Here is a 19,378-nt window from a genome sequence, read left to right as displayed (position 1 = left end):
CGCTGTGTTATGACCGAAGGTCTTTTTGTATTTCCTGTAAATAACATGGAGAGCAAAAAACTTCAAACTTGATTTGGAAGATGTTCTTGGACACTGAAATAAATGAAGCAGAAGAGCTACAGATGAGGCATGCTGGGGGAAAATGACTACATCAAAAAATTTAAGTGACAACAGTTCAAAATAACACTTACATTGCACATCATAAACTGTTGATATCTAAACATATATATAAACACTTTAAGTTTCTTTGAGGCAAGTTCCATATCTTAGGCTTCTTGTCTGCTACTCACCGTTGCGATCTATAGCGAAGGGTGTGCTGGTGGTGGTGATCTGGTAGTTGCAGATCTGGCTGTATTGTGGTGAACAGTCCTGGTCAGTAGCCTCCACCTGCAGGATGCTGTCGTAAATCTTGCCCTCTGTCACCGCTGCGTGGTACTGCGGCTCCCGAAACACCGGGGCGAACTCGTTCACATCGTTGACCTGAATGTGCACCACCGCCCTGCAGACATAGGGGGCGACAGAGGGAGGGAAAATGGAGATTAGTTCTGGATATTCTATCAACTGCACTGCGTGTTACGGCCTTTATGACATTTATAGTCTGGTATGGCATAAGGGAAATAAAGGAAAACAGATAAACTTCACACATCAATATATCAAACTATAATTAACTGTGGCAGCAAAGAAGAAACCCACATTTAAAGTGTTTCAGTGGGCAATATGAAGATGACTGTTCATAAATCTACACCAAACATAGGACAATAGTGCAACTGCTTCATTCTTATTGGCAGAGACTCATAAAGGTGCACTTCATTCATTTCACAATAGAATTGAACTTGAATTTTCATGCAGAGTACTACTGAGTCTATGAAAACATTTGTTATCTTCTGTAAGCTTTCTAAAGCTGGAAAGAAAAAGAGATTAAGCTTGAGACTTAAAATTTGCATAACAAACTGAAGGTGTGGAGTTGATCATACTAGAGACTAAAAGTCAGAATATCTTGGCTTCAATTTTACCCATCCATCTTTGAAATTTGTCTCTTGTGAGTCTCCCTCATCTTTATAAAGTGCAATATTAAATCAGTGGAGTATGCCTTTAAAGGCCTTTCAAAAATACCCTATAAACACCCAACACCGCTTCCACATTCATGAATTAAATTATTAATTCATTAACCCAAAATCACCGCTCATGCTGGCACTGTCTGTCTCAGTAGCTTTCAGGAAGAAAAAGAATTAAGGTTTGTTTGTTTGTGTTTTTAGTTTACTATTTTTCCACTTTCAAATGAAAAAAGGGGAAGAAGGAAAAAGACAGAACAGAGTGATTTTATAAATGATGAGAGGTTATACGTGTATTTGTGATTCTGTGTTGCATTAAGCCTAATAATTGCAAAGCCCTAGCCTCAAATGGCTTGTATACTATGTGTCTTTGATGTTCACACACGCACACACGAGTAGGAGTGTAATAGTGTCTGTCCCCGACACTTACAGGAGTGAGTAAGGTATCTAATTAGCTACTGCAGCTTTTAACCAGATGATAGTTCAATTTAGTGTTTGAGGGCAGAATTGACTGCGGGTGATGAATTAGTTTGGTAACCAATAGTCACGTCCTCTGTGTAATACACAGTCTGACCTGACCCGGTGGATTGATTTTATTGTGTTATGGTAAAATAATTCCCTGTACCTACTATAGCCACACACACTATGCACACTCATTCAAACCAGTAAAAACTACACTTATTAATCATTCCATAGGTGATCTATCAGCAGTGATTCATGTTAACTTACACATAATGAAGAGAAAAAACACCATTCATCACATTAAAACGCCTTCATCAGTACTCTGCAACAGCCAGACGGCAACAGATTTCATAATCAATCCTTCGATTCGTTGACTGACAACCAATGATGGATGACCGAGAGGCTGCAATATGCGGTATTAAGCTTCAGAATGGCAAATCCAAAGTAATGCTTTGCTTTAAGAGACAAAAGGGGAGAGAGGAGAGGTTTATAGGATTAGCTGGTGGGTAGGGTAATGACGGTAAAATTATCCCATTAAAATAAGCTGTAAATATCTCTCCAACATGTGGTCGGCTGGAGATGGAGACTGGACAACAAAGAGGGAGACAGTGGGGAGGCCGAGCCCTGGCAGAATGGATTTCCACACTGCCTTATCTCTCTCTGTCACAAGTAAACAAACATAGGCAACCATTTGTTTTGAGCCTCTACACACAAACAGTTGCACGGTTAAATAGTATAATAGAAAAACGGAAACACATAAACAACCGGTGAAAAAACACATAAGGGACAGAGAAATGGGAGGCAGGCAGTGGTGGCAATAACGAAGGTTATAATATTGGAACCCTAGTTCTATAAACATAGGTGAGCATAGGTGGACTCTATGGGTGATACTCTCCTCCAATCACACGCACACAATCGCCAGCTGAAATTTGGTTACCCGCCTGCCTGTAGGCTCGGGAGATGCACTCACAAAGCCAACTAGCAAGGCGCTTCTTGGACAGAGCTTTACCGGCCACTTCCTCTCCATAGCACACGAACAGCTGTTCAGTGCGCCAAAAGGGGGTGGTGCGCTCAACATAACACTCCAACACATGTACTGGGCACAAGAGTGCAGTTTTGCCCCCTGGCATCCCTATGGGGTGGAGGACAAAATGCCTCTATCGGAATAGTTCTCAACCTAAATTAACTGTTTATGTTCTAGAGTAGTGAGCGCTGTGGTCACCACAACGCAGCAAACAGCTGGGCGCACAGTTCACTCACTCTCTTAGCTGAGGTCAGTGCAAGCAGCAAGCCTGTCCTGAATGACAACGCCTTCAGAGAGGAGCGCTCCAGAGGCTAATCAGTGGGCGCGTCCTGACTGGCCGGCTACGTACATGCAAATTTCAGTGGGCGATTGTGTGCGTGTGATTGGAGGAGAGTATTACCCAGAGAGTCCTCTAGGGGGCGGAGCCTGTGTGAGATAGAGCTAAGTACATTTATTCAACAAGTGTGTTCAAGTGAACTCTGTACTTTACTTGAGTATTTCCATTTTTTTACTTTATACTTTTACTCAACATTTTACATGGTGATTGTACTTTTTTAATCCACTGCATTTATCTGACAGCTGTTATCAGTTACTTTGTAGATTAAGATTTTACATTAAAACATTTAACGTAAAAATATATTGTATTATTATAGATTAGACGACCCAACAGTCAATATAAAGTAGTTAAAATGAGCTGCAATTTGGCAACTGAAACCTGACACAATGTATGTATTAAAGGACACGTCAGGCACCCAGATTAACATTGAAGCAGGTTCTGCGTGCCTTTATTATTTCTCCTGTTTATACTGACCATTAAAAGATCCCTTTATAATGCACTTACAATGTAAGTGATGGGGAGCTAAATCCACAAGCCTTGCTCCGTGCAAAAATATATTTAAATGTTTATCTGAAGCTAATATGAAGCTTCAGCCGTCCAAATTATTCAAACCAAGTAGATATCTCTCAACATTACAGTCTTTTTAGTGCCAAAGTCTCTCTTCCATCATCCCCCTTGTTAGTATCCTTCTACTGCAGCTAAACAGGAAGACACTGTCTGGGGAGACAAAAAGAAGGAATTTCATACTAACAACTTACTAACTAACTAACTGTGGAAGATATCCACTTTATTTGATTAACTCAGGCGACTGAAGCCTCATATTAGCTTTAGATAAACTTTTAAATACATTTTTGCTCAAAACAAGGACTGTGGGTTCTGTCCCTCATCACTTAGATTATAAGCACATTTGGAGGAGATCTTCTAAAAGCCGGTTGGACAGCATGAATAATTACAGCAAGAAAAACCTGTTTCAATGTTCAAATGGGCTCCTGACTGTTGTTTAAAGACAGACTTGAAATACTGTGAACCTGTCTTATAAAAACTTACAGGAACTATATGAGATGGAACAAATAACACTAAAACTCTAAAAACCCACATTTATGTGATAGACCTGTTACTCTTAAAACTACACACATTTTCTAATAGCCTCCTTTCCTTATCACACACATATGTAACTATATAACTAATCTGTCCCTTTATGCACACATAACCACCCAACTTCCCCCTTTTCTTCATTTTTATTTTCTTTCTTTATCATGTGTATCATTAAATGTAATTGGTTTCTTTAATTTTTGTATGTATTTGTGAATATTTCATTAATATTTTGAATGAAGACAGCTGGACGAGGGTTAAACTGACATTTTGTATTGTACTGTGCGAGATGCTAAGATCAAAATCATCTAATATATTGAAAGTATTCAATATACATTTTGAAGTACATTTTGTACAATTTGTAAGTACATTTTGCTAAAAATGGACAATTTATGTACTTTTCCATAAGTTAAGTTTTGAATGCAGGACTAATGTTTATATTGTGACAGTGCTACTTTTACTGAAGTAAAGAATTAGAACATTTAACTACTGGACACAGGTACAAAATGCACAAATCAACACCCAGATGTGATAAATCTACTGGGCTTTTTAAGGATTGGTGGGAGGTTAACAGTGATGCTAACAGCAGTGGAGGATTGTGATAAGAAGCACTGACAGATGATGGCAGCACCAGTGTGCACACTAAATCCCTCAGCCAGCCTTGTTTTGTCATATTAATGAGGCTCTCCCATAAACATTACCCCCCTGCTTCTCCACACTCCCCAGTGGGGAGGGGGCAAACATATGTTCCACTCCTCTGGGGCTTGTTTTGGAGGGACTGCTATGTGTGCATGTGTGTGTGTGTTTGCGTGCGGTTACATATTCATGCACACAGATGAATGATATACAACTAAATGCAATGATTGTGAATACGTCTCATTGTGAGTGTGAGTCACTCTGCCGATGGCTCACATCTGGCTAAAGCAGACGCCACTGTCTGTAGGGTGTGTGTGTGTACGTGTGTGTGCATGTGTGTACGTGTTGCTGGAACATTGCCAAGCTGAGCCCATGGCTGCCATCCTTCCCTGTGACAGGCCTCAGCTCATAAGCAGGGGGTCCACAATGACTCAGAATGACAGAAAGACAGTGGGGGATTAAGTGACCCTATGGGTGCCAGAATGATCACAACACTACTAAACAGAGCCACAGGGATGGCTATGTGGAAACAAAGTCAAAGGTTAAACAAACTACATCACCCCAGCGAATGAGGAAATCAAATCTGAAGTCTGGACTGTGTTCAGGGATCCCACTGTGATCAAAGGAGTGATGTAAAACGGGTGTAAATGCAACCAAGATGCATAACAATCTACACATAACCATCTAACAGAGATGCAAGCATCAACACTGGTACATAACTCTAAAAATCAATTGGACACATGGGTATAATGAGTGGAAATGAATAAGACTATGACTGGTATGACTGGTAAGTCAAAAAGCTTGTCACTGTACTTACAAAAAAATAATTCTATCCTTTACTTACACAGTACATAACAGCACACAGTGCTGGCACAGATGACTCCTTGAGAAAAAAATACATATATTTTTATATTCTGAACTTTTAGAAACATTTACAAAGTTCTCTTCAATGTCAAATCATGCCATATCAAATAACCACCTATGTGTTTCCGCAGTGGGCAGGACTTTAATACTCTTTAATGGCTGATAGAGTGGATGTGATTTGGGATAGCTAACATGAAACAGTGGCGCTGGCATCAAGCTGTGTGCTACTTTAAGTTAAAAACAGTTATTATGTTAAACCATCCAAAAGATTCTGAAAAAGGATCACCGTAGCGTCTCTGCAAATATAGCACCTGGCACGCATTCAACCCACGTTCATATATGACAGCTGTCACAGGTTCAACTCTGGTTGACACCGTTAGCTGGAGTTCTATACACTTCACTTCTATACCAAATACAGTTCAGTTTGTCTGAAAGTGTCAGTCATCCTCCAGTATCTGAGTTTTTTTTTTTAATTTGTCAAAATTTAATCATGATATTATGATGTTTTATTGTTGTTAAATTCCTGCATGTAGCACTTCCACAAAACATCATGTTGATGCAGTGATTTTCAAATCCATTCATGTCAAAACGTTGTTTACAGAGAGGAACCTCACAACACCTTACAAAACATTACCAACGAAATCTCTGAGAAAGGACTGAGAAGATGTTTGCTGTCACTTTTCAAGCATGTAAATATTGCATGAGGAAATGAAGTGCATGGCAAGCGAAAAGCCTCAGTGCGCAGCGGAGATGTATTTTAGTGCCAGGTGTGATTTCAATCCAGCTAAATCATATACAGACACAGACATCAGATACTAGCTGCATGTTAATCCCAGGTAAGTATTGTTCCCAGCTTATTACATATTCATCTACACTCATTATTTATCAACAGCTTCACGCAGCCACTCAAATACTCATTAATGAATGCCTCACAGACACACACACACACACCTACACACACGCACACACATACACACAGCACAAAGGAAAAGGACTCAATTAATCTTTGTCAAGAATTAGCCGAGAGGTTGAATCATCAATTTCCTTGTGTAAGACTAGAATGGAAATAAACAAGTCGAACTATACCAATGGGATCAAATGCGCAACACAACAACACAGGACGGTAATCTCATCAATATGCAGGAAAATCCCACTTCCACATTGACAACCGCGCCCTGAGGCGCTACCACACAACTCCACGGGGGCCGGTGTAATCTCAATACAAGGTGATTATAGTGCACCGATCCTGCTCACTCCACTACAGATAGTATGGATCAAATCATTGATGGATGGCTTGGACTATCATGCCACAGAACAGAGAAATATAGATGAGATGATTTGAAGGAATTAAAGTTGTAATCTCTGCTGCACTTAAGCACACGGAGGAAAGATTATTTTGCCTTGAACAGAACTTTACGAGCATTTGTGTGCCGTTAGGTGACTGGAAGTCCATTTTCTCGACTCTACTGACAAACTTCTAAAGCGTCTGCCAACACGCGGCGACGCGCTTGATCGTGGTTTGAATCGGGGATGGGGAACGGGTGTCACTTTCTTTTTTCTGGTAACTGATGCAGACAAGCACAGATGGTGCAGTTCCTGGCGCTGCATATTCATAATTGAAACATGGAGACTATATTCTCCCATTACATTATGTTAGTTGAAGATAACAAACATATTCCTAGATGTATTTTTTTTTTCTCCTCAGGAATAATAATCACATCAACTAACAGGTTTTGACAGAATGAGGTTTCACTCATATTAGCATCAAGTGTGACAAGCATGAAGTTAAGATTCTTGGTAGAATAAAGCGCCGACTCACTGACAGGTCTGCCGGATCTGTGGAGTCCCCTGGTCTTCTGTCTGCAGAAATGTATCATGACAGCTAATGCTAACAAGGCACAGCTTTTGGCCCACTTCTTTACTCACAGGGAAGTGAATTTTTTTTGTTAATGCTGAGTGCATGTTTGGGTGGCTGTCTAAGTGTGTGTGTGTGTGTGTGCAAGGGGTTATGAGTTGCAAAATGGGGCTATCTATCCCCAGCTGAGGTATTTGTCTTATTTATATGTAAATATACGTTGGTATATCAGTATGAATTTGACTCAGCATTTGGGAATTGTGAGTGTGTGTATGTTTGTGTGTGTGTGTGTGTGCGTGACTGTCCTTCAGATGGCCGTTAGGTGAGATAATTAGCCTCTCCAAACGGCGGCGAGGGTAGGACATACAGGACTCTAACATTCACTAATGATGACTTTAATAACTACTGCGCTGCCAAACACCGAGTGTGTGTGTGTGAATGTGTGTGTACAGGGACAGGAGAATATACCTGCCTGTCTACATACATACGTTTTCTCACATTTGTGCACAGACGACCTGGGGGCACCTAACCCTGTTGTGTATGCTTTACCCCCTGACAGCCTCTAGGAAGTTAACCCCTGGGCTGGTGTTAAATACATGTTGCGGTTTGGTGCGAGTCCTGGGAAGGATTATGAATATGACATGCTTTGTAAGGAAGAGAGATGTCCCTTATGCCTAATTACTCCATAGCAACAGCAGAACTTTGCACAGAGCAAGGTGTGGGGAATGGGGAGATACAAACAGTACAGAGGAACTTCAAGTCTTCAGATGCTAATTAGTGAGATTATATGGTTGTTTTTCAACTGCACCCATCCCTAAGGCTCGGTGCTCATGTGTCCGGCTACACTGGTGAGTTTTGCGATTACTCGAATTTTCAGAAGGGCAACCGCAAATGTCAGTTTTACTTTGGTAATAATGTTACACTAAAACAGCGGTTCCTGACCTTTTTAGTTTGTGACCCCTTAATACAAAGCAATTTCTACTTGTGACCCCTCATCACAGGGTGCATGTCTGTTGGTTGTGAGAAGTTCAACTGAAGAGAAAAGAGAAAAACCATAACATAAAAACATGTAGCTGAGATTTCAATCATGGTACTCAAATTATGACCCCTTAATGACCCCTTCAGGGGCTCCCAGTCCCCAGGTTGGGAACCACTGCTCTAAATCAATAATCAAATCTAGATCAGGGCCTTAAGAAAACTTGAAATGTACTGGTATTATTTTTACTATCCAAAAAATAAAAAAGGGAACAACTCTGATTCAAATGAATCAATACAACAAAAATCCAGATGAAAACCAGATTCTTAGAATATCATTTGCTGTGCAAATATGTTATTTTTTGGTTTGGTTTGGTTTATTGACAACATTCTAATATATTTGAAACAAAAAATACAAGACTTTCAGGGATAGAGCGATAAAGTCCTGGACTTATTCCCACTGTTGTTCTTGGTGTTTACATAGCCCACCAAATTTTATCAAGACGGGGACAGGCATTCAATGATTTTAATTTTTTGTCCATTTATCCAATTATTTTATGTATTCACTTGGTGAAAGTATCATACCTTACAGCGGGAGTAACTCTGTAATGAATCTTGACAATTACTTTTTGAAAATAACGTGCCGAGAACTTTGAAAAAAAAATCGACCATGACTGCTCATGAAAATGAGGAGCAGAATGAGGATGCTAATGTTGTGGAAGCAGTTGAACATGAAGATGCTAGCAGTAGTAGTAGCACTGACCTGAACATTCTTCAGGCAATGGACAGAATAACACATAATATTACAAATGTTATTGATGCAAAAGTTGACACAATACTTGCTGCTGAAAGGGATCAAACAACCCAAATACAGGCTCTGAATTCCAGTTGGTGAGGCAGATGGTAGAATTGCTACTGTGGAGGCCATGACAGAATCGTGGCAGTCTAAAGTGACAAATCTGAAGACACAAGTGAGCAGAATGTTTGAACACATCGATGGTTTAGACAAACATGGGCACAGATGCAGATTTGCTTGGTTGGTCTACCTGAAGGTACAGAAGGAACCTGTGAAGTTTATCGAGAAGTGGATACCTGACTATCTTAAAATGACAACAAACACAGGAAGGATCAAGTTGGACTGCTCACACTGCTCCCTAGCACCAAAACCCAGTCCAAAACAATGCCCCAGACTGATCATTATGAAGTTTCACAACTTCACTGACAAGCAACGTGTTATGAATGCAGCCTGTCATCTTAGTGCAGAATCGGATCATTCAGCACACGCTGGACCAAGGATTTCTGTCTTCGATGATTACTCAGCAGCAGTGGTCAAGAAATGCAAGGCCTTTGATGATATGAAAGACCAACTAAAGAGAATGAATATTGACTATGCACTGATGTATCCTGCAACGATTAGGATGTCAGTCAACTATACAGACAGAGGTTTGGTGGACTCACTTGGTTAAACTCTCAGCGGTCAGAACAAATCCCAAGATTGGAAAGCTTTCTGTTTTTGTTATGTTTGATTATTGGACTGGGACTATGACAACTAACGTTATGTGAGTACTTACATGATCTTATTTATTTTTTTGATTGCAATTCCCCATGTGGAGTAATGTCATATCACCATAACTTCTGTTAAGGGCTGGTATAAAGTTGTATTTGAGCTCGTTCCTTTGGAATAGTAGTATTAGTATTAAAGGTAAGTATTGTTATTATTTTACAAGGAGTCTCCAGAACCTGAACTCTTGTAACCTGTGACTTACCTGCAATATAGGGTATTTCCTGCAACCTCCTGTATATGTTTGTTGATCTGAGCTGTTTTTGTTTGTTTGTTTTATTACTGCTTATGTGTTTGTCTTATTATTATTATTGTTCTTGTGGAAAAATAAAAAAAATCCACTAAATATATTGTTAGAAAAACAATAGTCAGGAGCCCAAATGAACATTGAAATAGGTTTTTCTTGCCATAATGATTCCTCTTGTTCATACTGACCATTAGAGGATTCCTTCATAATGCATTTACAATGTAAGTGATGGGGGGCAAAATCCACAGTCCTCCTTCTGTGCAAAAATGTGTTTAAAAGTTTATCCTAAGCTAATGTGATGCTTTAACCGTCCAAATTAATAAAATGAAGTAGATATCTTTCAAGGTTACAGTCTTTTTAGTGCCAAAGTTCCTCTTTTTGTTACTATACTTCCACCGCAGCTCAACAGGGAAACGCTGTCTGAGGAGAGAGAGGCAGTACTTGACGCCAATTAAAAGCTTTCATGAATGTCAATTTGCTGAATCACTATTGTGTTACATCAATAGGAAGACGCAATGGACATCTATCACATTTATGGCTCTGAGAACACTTCACAGTTCAGTACGGTTTGGCGGAGTTCAGCTCTACGATATTTTAGATTAATTTGTGTTTCATTTAAAGCTGACCTGAGCAGAAACAGTCTCAAGGAGTTTAAGGTGAATTCACTCGAGCTTTGCACTTTGCTGACAAGCGACTATGGCTTCCACTGGTAGAATATCTTGGAGGGCAGATTAAAGTAATGTGATTCAGAGGTGGCAAATCTGTACGCTGTTATATCAGAGCTCTGACTCAGAAAAGGCAGTCATTAACGTCAGTGTTTATAAGGCTTTCTGTTGCTGTGGTGATCATTTCTGACATGTCACCAAGAACACTTTTATTGGCTCTGCACGATGACACATATTCAAAGTTTGACATGTCATTTTGAAGAGGAAACAACATCTCATTTGTGAGCGGGAAAAAAAAACAAAAAAAAACTGCATTCCAGTCAGACGGTGAGACAGATTTGTTCAGCCAGGGCAGAGAGATCATTTATTTGTGAGCAAAGAGGCAGTCTGATGAAATATTCAAACGCAGGAGTCACTGACAGAGACGGGAGCACTAAAAGAAAGAAAGACAGAATAAGACAGCAGGAACTAGCTAAGGTGAAGCCAGCCAGGAAAAAAAAAAAAAAGCAGGAGGGAGAAGTAGGGCAGTAAGCAGCGCAGAGAAGAATAGAGGATAAAGGGAAGTTTAAACTCATCCCGTGTCACTCCTGATCCTCTCTCCTGTCCTCTTTAGCTGCTAATTTTCTTGACTGCTTTCCTTCTCTGCTGTTGACGTGTCATGTGTAATTTGAGCAGAGCCTTAGGCAGAGATCCTTCCTCCCCGTTAGCTTCTTTCTAAAATCGACGCGAGCGAGTCGAGCGGTACGGCAAAAGGCCAGCCTCGTTCTTTGAGAGCTGCCGGAGGAAGGAAAAGGCCATTTAAAGTGTCCCCGAAGTCACTTCCATCCTCCAGCATCTGTCTGCACCGACCAAACCGGGTCTTGCGTCACAGCGGGCAGTGAGTTATGTTGATATAAAGTAATAGTGTGACATAACCAACGCCTGGATGCGTAAAAGGGATATAAAACATGATCAGCAGCATGGAAACAGTAGCACAAATCCATCAGACTCTTTCCCTTGCACACACAAAGTCACACATACACACATACATAAATAACACAGCAAACAACATACAGTAAATACAAGGTACGTGCTACTGATTTAAAACTTCCACCGAGGCTTGAAAACCCTGCTGCTATAATTCCAGGTTTAGTGTGTACAGAGTATGTGTGTATGTGTGTTTGTGTGTTGTCTAAAAGCTAGACAAGATGATAGATTTCTGTGCTTGGTTCCATTGTTGGCTGAGGTGAGGGGGTTGAGCGGTAAGATGGCGGGGGGGAGATGTGCAGTATACAGCGGACAGAGGCAGTCGTCTGAAAGGCTGCACAGAGAGCAATTTCAGACTGAAGCTGCTTTCAAGAGAGCCAGCAAGTGACAAATTGTTTTTATCAGTTGACCTCTTTAAAGTAGTCTACTGGTGTTTGTGGAGGTACATGTTGTGCTGTGCTGTATTCCTGCTGGCACGGATGGATCTTAGAAAGAAAAACTGGGACCAAGCTGTGGCCATGTGAACGGCAGGAGGAGAGAGACTTGAAGACATCATTTGAGTGTTATTTGACTGAACTGTAAGTTTGAGGGAAGGCTTTAAAAATAATGGACTGTCACATGTTGGCAGGAGAGATGGTGACTTGGACAACCATTAATCAGTGTAACATTGAAGAATTTAGTCTTGTCCAAGTAAGAATAATAAGAAACTATTTGACTGATTGTGTAACTTCTGTCATCTACACAGCAATTTTTAAAATGACAATTAAAGGCGCACTTATGAATCTAACTTGGATTTATTTGTGAACAATTTTATCTTTTTTTTTTTATTGGAGACATTTTATTTCCCTGTGTTAATATTCTTTTAACTTCATCCTCTAAAGTGAGGCACTTTGAATAGCTGACTGATTTGATAATGGTGACTAAGATATCATCGCTTCTGATGGTTTAAAGGTAAATGTGATGAGTTAATGATCGATGCACCATTAATAGCGAGAGCTATTCATAATGCTTGCACATAATGACGGCTGCTCTGAAGAACCTTGCTAATGTGACACAATCAGTAAAATTGCACTTCTTTGCCGCTCTTTTCATTCACAAATCTAAAGACTGGTGGAGCAGACAGAAGTATTCATTACATCCATTTATGACTAACTATGGGAGTGAAAATAAGGGTCGTGTCCCCACTTTACAAATCACTGAGATTTGTAAAACAGAGTCGAGCGTACAGTGCTGTTCGTTGACAAATGGTTGAAAAAGACCAAACGTAACAGCAGAACTTGAATGAGAAGCCATAAACAGCCATTACCTGCTAGCCTTCTTTCTATCCTTCTGTCACTGCTTTCATCAGCACTCACACACATGCAGACTTTAGTTTGAATGACCACAGTCAAGACACTTCTAAAGAAAAAAACCTAACATGCTTTCTAAAACCACAACTGTCCTCTAGCATAGCTGAGAATTTGGTTGGACTTTAGCCAATCTGGTGATGAATTACACAGTAAGTACTTGTAGTCTTACATAATATAGCAAAAGCATTTTTATATGAATTATGAAAACTATTGTTTATTTCATTTTCTGTCCTGTTGTTTTTGGTGGTCTTTGGTTTTCAGTGATTTTCATCCAATTAAGACGTCCTCATTCAGACGCAAACCACAGCCCGCTTCACTTCTGCCCAGGGACCATTCCTTGCTTAGACACAAGTGCATGTATATGTTATTTATCAGCTTTTTCACATTGATGACAGAAGGAATCTGTGTGATCAGTCTGCTTTTTGAACCCTGGTGTCCATCTTACTCACTTGTGGGACTTTTTGCCCTCCGTGCCCCCGGGGCCAGAACCGCAGTCGTGAGCCTGAATGATGAAGGTGTATTCCTTTTGAAGCTCGCAGTCCACCAGGCCGCGGGCCCTCAGCTGGCCCTCACCAGAAGTACCGTTCAGCACCACTGCCTCGAACGGAGCCTCCAGCCCGTGGATGTTGAACGCACAGATCTCCCCTAGAGACCAGAGAGAGAGGAAGGAGGGATGAGGTCGTTGTTAATCACAGTCAGGTGGAATCCAGGTGGAGAGTGAATGATGTGTGTGTAATTAGGTAAGTGTATGAGAGGAAACTATAATTGCAATCTTTAAGAGAACCTTCATGTAGAAAGTAAGCTCTTCATGTTCATACAGTGCTATATGAATTCTACTCAGAGCAGCTGTTGGTTATATGCCTTGCTCGAGGGCTTTTAAACTAAAAGCATCTGCCAACTGAAGGTAAACTGGTTCACAGTCTGACTAAAAAATCTTCTTAAGTTTATATTTACTGTATTTTTTGAATAAAATGCAGAAGAATAACTAGCACAAATGTTTTGGCTCTCTTTTTAAGTACTATCAGGTGCGCATAATTAGAACAAATAAAGCACTGTCAGAAAACAAACACTTTGAAACTGCACATGGCACTGCATTGACTTAGAGATATAACTTAGAGAAATAAAGAAAAAAGAAAGTGGTGGCTGTTGGAGCTTTTCAGAGCATAATCTGTTTAAATGTAATGTAGATCTTTTATTTCATTTGTTGTATATATTTTTTATTTGAATTGCATTTATTTTTTAAATTGAAATGTATTTATCTTTATCATTTTAATTTTATTTATGTATTTTTTTTCTTTTTTCTCCAATTTTCCTAAGCCACTGTAATGACACATGGTTTCCTTGTGATCTGCACTATAAGTTCCATTTCTATGACATGAATTTGCATTGATGATGATTGATTTGCATGATTTGTTTTGATTACATACACCTAGAAACTATTTATCTGTTTAAAAGAGGTCGGCTAGTGACAGTCACTGAGCCTGCACACTGAGGGAGGTCTTAGCCAAAACGTTTGTGCTTGTTACTCTTCTGCATTACCAGAGAACAGCAAGTTCCTCCATGACTTCTGTTACAGATGTTTCCATGCAGAGGTCTTTCACCTCTGCCATGGTGCTCAAGTCCGTTCAGAAGTGTATGTATGCTGCAGGAGAGCAGAGCTAGCATAAGGAGACTTTCACTAAGTTTCCCCATTCTTCAGTCACCTTGGGCGATTCCTGTTCCCACTCCAGAGTTACGTTTGTAATGTGGAAAACAAACTAAAATACAGACAGAACACAACAGCAGGAACTCTCACAGGAGCTTTTTAAACAGATCAGGCTCACATTCCCACCCATGCACCCTCTTACTTTCTGTTTAATTGCTTTTGTGACAAACCCCAAGGACATTCCTGCCCACTTGCGCTGCTGTTTGCCCCGCAACAGGCAGACATCCGCTATGGCACACATACACACACAAAAAGAAAAAAAAAAAACAAAAAAAAACATGCAAGACAATTGAGTTACATGAGGCTCAAACCAAACTACGACAGCTCAAAGTCACCCTTCTGGAGAGATATAGAGGAAGAAAATCCATTTAAATCCAGAAGCTGACAAGACCAAAACAAAAGAGCGAAAAGGCGGCTGACATTTATTAGTAGGCTGTATAAAGAAGTGGTCCATTTGTGGAGTTGGTGAGGGAAGTTGTCTTTTTTTTTTCCTTTTCTTTTTTCTTAGAGACTTAATGTCCCCTCATGCTTCCACTAGTAGGATTTTCAGGAAATCACTTAACGCGCCGGGCTCACACTCTGACCTGTGACGGCTAATTGCACTGATATCACTTAAACTAACAGCAAAGACTAAATTGGATTCCCAAGCAGCTTTGTGTGCACATTGCTCCTGGCAAGTTCTGATAAGAGCAACTTTATTTTCTACCGCCTTCCCCTTTCTCTCCCCTTTCATCCTGTTCTGTCATAATCCCCTCCACCTCACCTCCTCCCTTCCTCCAACCTCCCCCCCCCCCGTTAGGTTCAGGGGCTCTGAAATGACAATTTGCCCAGAGAGGCGCTATAGGCAAAATGATAAAGAAAGAGTAGATGGAGGGAGGGAGAACAGAAAATGAGAGAATAGGGGGAGGGGGAGGACGGGGATATTGTGTATTTCCTGAACAATGACTTATCAGAGTTAAATGGGCCTCCACACTATGGAGAAGCATGGCTTGCCTGGCACGGCTAGGAGAGCGGAATCATAAAATGGCATTGAGCAAACGGTGTGCGGCAGGGAGTGACAGAGGATGCAACAGTTTCAATGTGCAGCTTTTCTCAATAGTGCACCACTGTACAAAACAGGCAAATGGAAAATCCATCACCGCTGGAGCGACAAATAAATCCAATATACAAAGGCAAGTGCAGAAACTTCCCATCAGGGCGAATATGCTGAGGATATGCTGATGGCGTGCGCCCATGAGACCGGGTGGCCCGACATGCACCTCCAGATTTAATTGTAGCGGACGGGGGAGCGGGGAGAGGGGTCAAGGTGAGAGATCTCCCTCTTTTAAAACTCAAATGAACACTCAAACAGCTAAGGGCGATAGACCGGTGGCTTTTTCTTCCGTTACGTCCTCCTATCGCTTCACTCCAGACCTGATAAGTGTTCTGCCACCCGTGGAGAGGCAAAGATGGCTTGCGGAGGGAGGAAGGGATGAGGATGGAAGCACTGGCCCTGGCGGCAGCAGAGGAACAGATGTTGGGCGGCTGGCACTTGGCAGAGGCTGAGAGCTCACAAACGCTAATTACTGCGCTAAACTGTTAGCTAAATATGTGTCTCCGCGTCACATTAGGCTTTTAAGAGGTAGATTTATGGTCAGAAGGAACTCTGTCTTCTTGAAGGGGGGCCATTTAAAACTAATGGATGCAAACTAATGGATATGGCTGCTGCAGTGCTATTTCTTTATTAGTTTATTTGCTGGGTTATCATCACATTTTGGCTATTTTGCATAATGAATCGTTTTTATAATCCTCAGTAGTCCAGGGGATGTCTGACACATTTATAATGACACACACACACTTGCACTGTGAAACTTTGGTACTAACTTAGTTGACTTTTCTGACATCCTCTATTTGTCTCAGTCTTTCCTCTACCTTATTCTCTGCCACTACTAACTTTCCCCTTGGGCATGATTACATTTTCATTTAATCAAGTCTAAATTAATGACTGTCTATTAGTCAGTGGGAATGTGTGCTCAGGACCTAAGCTGCAGTCCTGTTGGTGTCAGAAGTCGTGCAGCACTCAACACCTCAAGGGAATCTGGCACCCGTCCACACTAGACTATCTTTGAGGTCACAGAGCTCATTATCAGTGAAGGCAGAGCTGCTTTACTGGCAACGGTGGTCTGTGTTTGCAGAGCTGGAGGAGTGTGACAAAGTATCAGGGGCCACAGCGCCTCGGGGCCCCGAGTTATTATCAAAGCTGACAGAGCATCGCTGATGAGCATCCAAATGTACACACAAGCTGCTTTTTCAGAAAAGCCGCTCTCGCACGGAAGTGCATAGATATGCACGGCAGCTGTTTACAGAGCGTTTGAGTGAGGAGTGAAAGTGGAGATATCAGGTGGGAAACAGCCGCACCGCTGAGAGGAAGGAGGAGGAAAAGGAAGATATGAAGGTAGATGAAAGAAGGAGCTGGGAAGGATGGGAACATGGCCACTGCCTTAGGGCAGCTCTGATCTCCCTACTGGAGAGTGACCAAAGCACAGGCATGAATACACACTCACACACACACACACACGCACACACACGCACACACACACTCAAACTGTGCCAGTTCGGCAGCTCTAATCAGAGCTGACATGCCTTTCATCCTCCTACTGTTGGAACACACACCAGATAGACAGCAAGTAAATCAGATTACTGGATATCACACTGTTACTGAACACATTCTGGACTAGGCATCACTTTTCTGGCACCAAAATGTTTGCACTCACATTATCTTAATATTTTGACTTGCCATTATTAGTAAATCAACCCTGTTTGCACAAGAGTTGCTGTCTACTATGTGGTTTACACAGTTGTCATGATTTCCGCTGCTTTTCCAATTTGGATTTGGCATGAAATTATCTCTTGTATTAGTCACCCACATAACCCGCTAATTCTCCTCCTCATTTTAGTCACAAAAACACTACTGCACATCCACAAGCACTCTGGGACACATGGATACACACTCACACACACACACACACACACACACACACACACACCCCAGCCCTCTCAGCTGCAGTGCAGAGATAGACTGTCAGCCTTATAACTCTGCAGTGGGCCGAAATTGGAAATGCTGTAATTATGCTCTTCATGAAATTAGCCAGCCGAGGAAAAAAAAACACAATTGAGGAGCCGTCCATTCTGGAGATAAGGATTAATACTAATCAAGCCTGCATGTTCTGACTGCAGTGCATGAAACCTGGAGTGGTGTTTGTGTACATAGAGTGTATGTGTGTATGAGTGTGTGTCAGAAGGGGGGATTTTTAATTAAAGACACACTTTCTCAACAGGGGTTTAAGGAGGGGGGAGGGGGGGAGGGTGGGAGGGTGTTCGTGCGGTATGTCTGTTGCGTAGGGGTGTGAGATGATTTACTCGACCCCGCGGTTGCCGCCCCCGCTGCCACCTCCCTTCTCTCGTCTCCTCACTGTTAATTACATTAAAGGCTCTCTCACAGAGTTAATGACATCCCACTGCTCTGACTGAACACCCACCCTCTGTGTGTGTGTGTGTGTGTGTGTGTGTGTGTGTGTGTGTGTCTCAGAGAAAAGGGTGGGGGACTGAACCTGTCAATCAAACTCTCATGTCAGTGCAGCAATAGGTGGTCTCAGGGGCACTGTTAGAAATTCTGGGTCCACTAAAAACAGCTCAGGGTACTTTCCCCCCAATTTGCTACCCCTGGGCAAACAAAGGCAGGAACAATCTGGACTGCTAGACTGTGATCAAGCAAGACAAATATAATTCTGAGCATATGTGGCCAATCACCAGAATGCTGTAAAATATCAATCTAATCACACGTTTTAGTCTAGTAGTAAGTATTAAAATTGTGTCTCTGCTTAGAGGGGTACTCCAGTGTTTTAGATTCACATTTCTATGAAGTTGAGGTATTTGTGAAAGGTTGAAATGAGACATAAAACAAACAAAAGATTGGTTTAAATTGGTGCAGCAGCTAAAATATGTCAAATTCCAAAAGCTCTGGATGCTACACACACCATAATGCAACTCACTAGCATCTCTTTGTTAGCCCCTGTTTACCATGTATATGCTCATTTGTCTTTAACACTTCATGCCCCCAGTTTGAAGATGGCTTTTTGTTATAAGTATCTAGTCTTTGAAAATCTCTGTGATCAGGCGTTATTACTACCCAGCAGTAGAGGAGAGTAGTACTCTCCATGATAACTGAACTTATCTTGATGTGTGAAATTGGTGGAGTGCCCCTCTGCCAGGCATCTGCCAAGCAAACACTTGGTCTTGCTTCCAAATATGTTTTTTTTTTTTTGTAGAAATGTCATATGTGAGTACAAGTGAGCAACATCAAAAACTGAGGCGAATTAGTCAGTGGCAGCAGCTTTTAGGGTGAATCACCATGCCCGTGCTTCTTAATCTCCTCTCCCCAGGCCTTTAACTGGACAGCAGTGTTCCGGGTAGCGGAAACATCCGGCGCTATTTTGTCTTGAAAGGTCCATCAGCTCTGCCAACTACAGTATGTGCGATGCCATACACCCACCTCCCCCTATATGTCAATAAAGTTAATCACAAACCCCAGCGGGGAAACATGTCAATT

The 19,378-nt window shown here is 41.4% G+C and overlaps 1 protein-coding gene across 3 annotated transcripts in view; it reads right to left on the bottom strand.

Annotated features, from left to right (window-relative positions):
• The window catches only part of LOC122983827 (calsyntenin-2-like), a 242,844-nt gene that overhangs the window by 84,259 nt on the left and 139,207 nt on the right, over positions 1-19,378 (bottom strand). For all 3 annotated transcript variants that reach the window (XM_044353950.1, XM_044353952.1, XM_044353951.1), the window contains exons 3-4: positions 13,535-13,730; positions 291-499 (exon numbers count right to left, since the gene is read on the bottom strand). In XM_044353950.1, coding sequence (XP_044209885.1) covers positions 291-499; positions 13,535-13,730 — 405 coding nt within the window. The remainder of the gene's footprint in view (positions 1-290; positions 500-13,534; positions 13,731-19,378) is intronic.

The sequence above is a fragment of the Thunnus albacares genome, chromosome 6, assembly GCF_914725855.1.
Source record: "Thunnus albacares chromosome 6, fThuAlb1.1, whole genome shotgun sequence".
Classification (NCBI taxonomy): domain Eukaryota; kingdom Metazoa; phylum Chordata; class Actinopteri; order Scombriformes; family Scombridae; genus Thunnus; species Thunnus albacares.
This window is presented reverse-complemented; position numbering and strand designations above follow the sequence as displayed.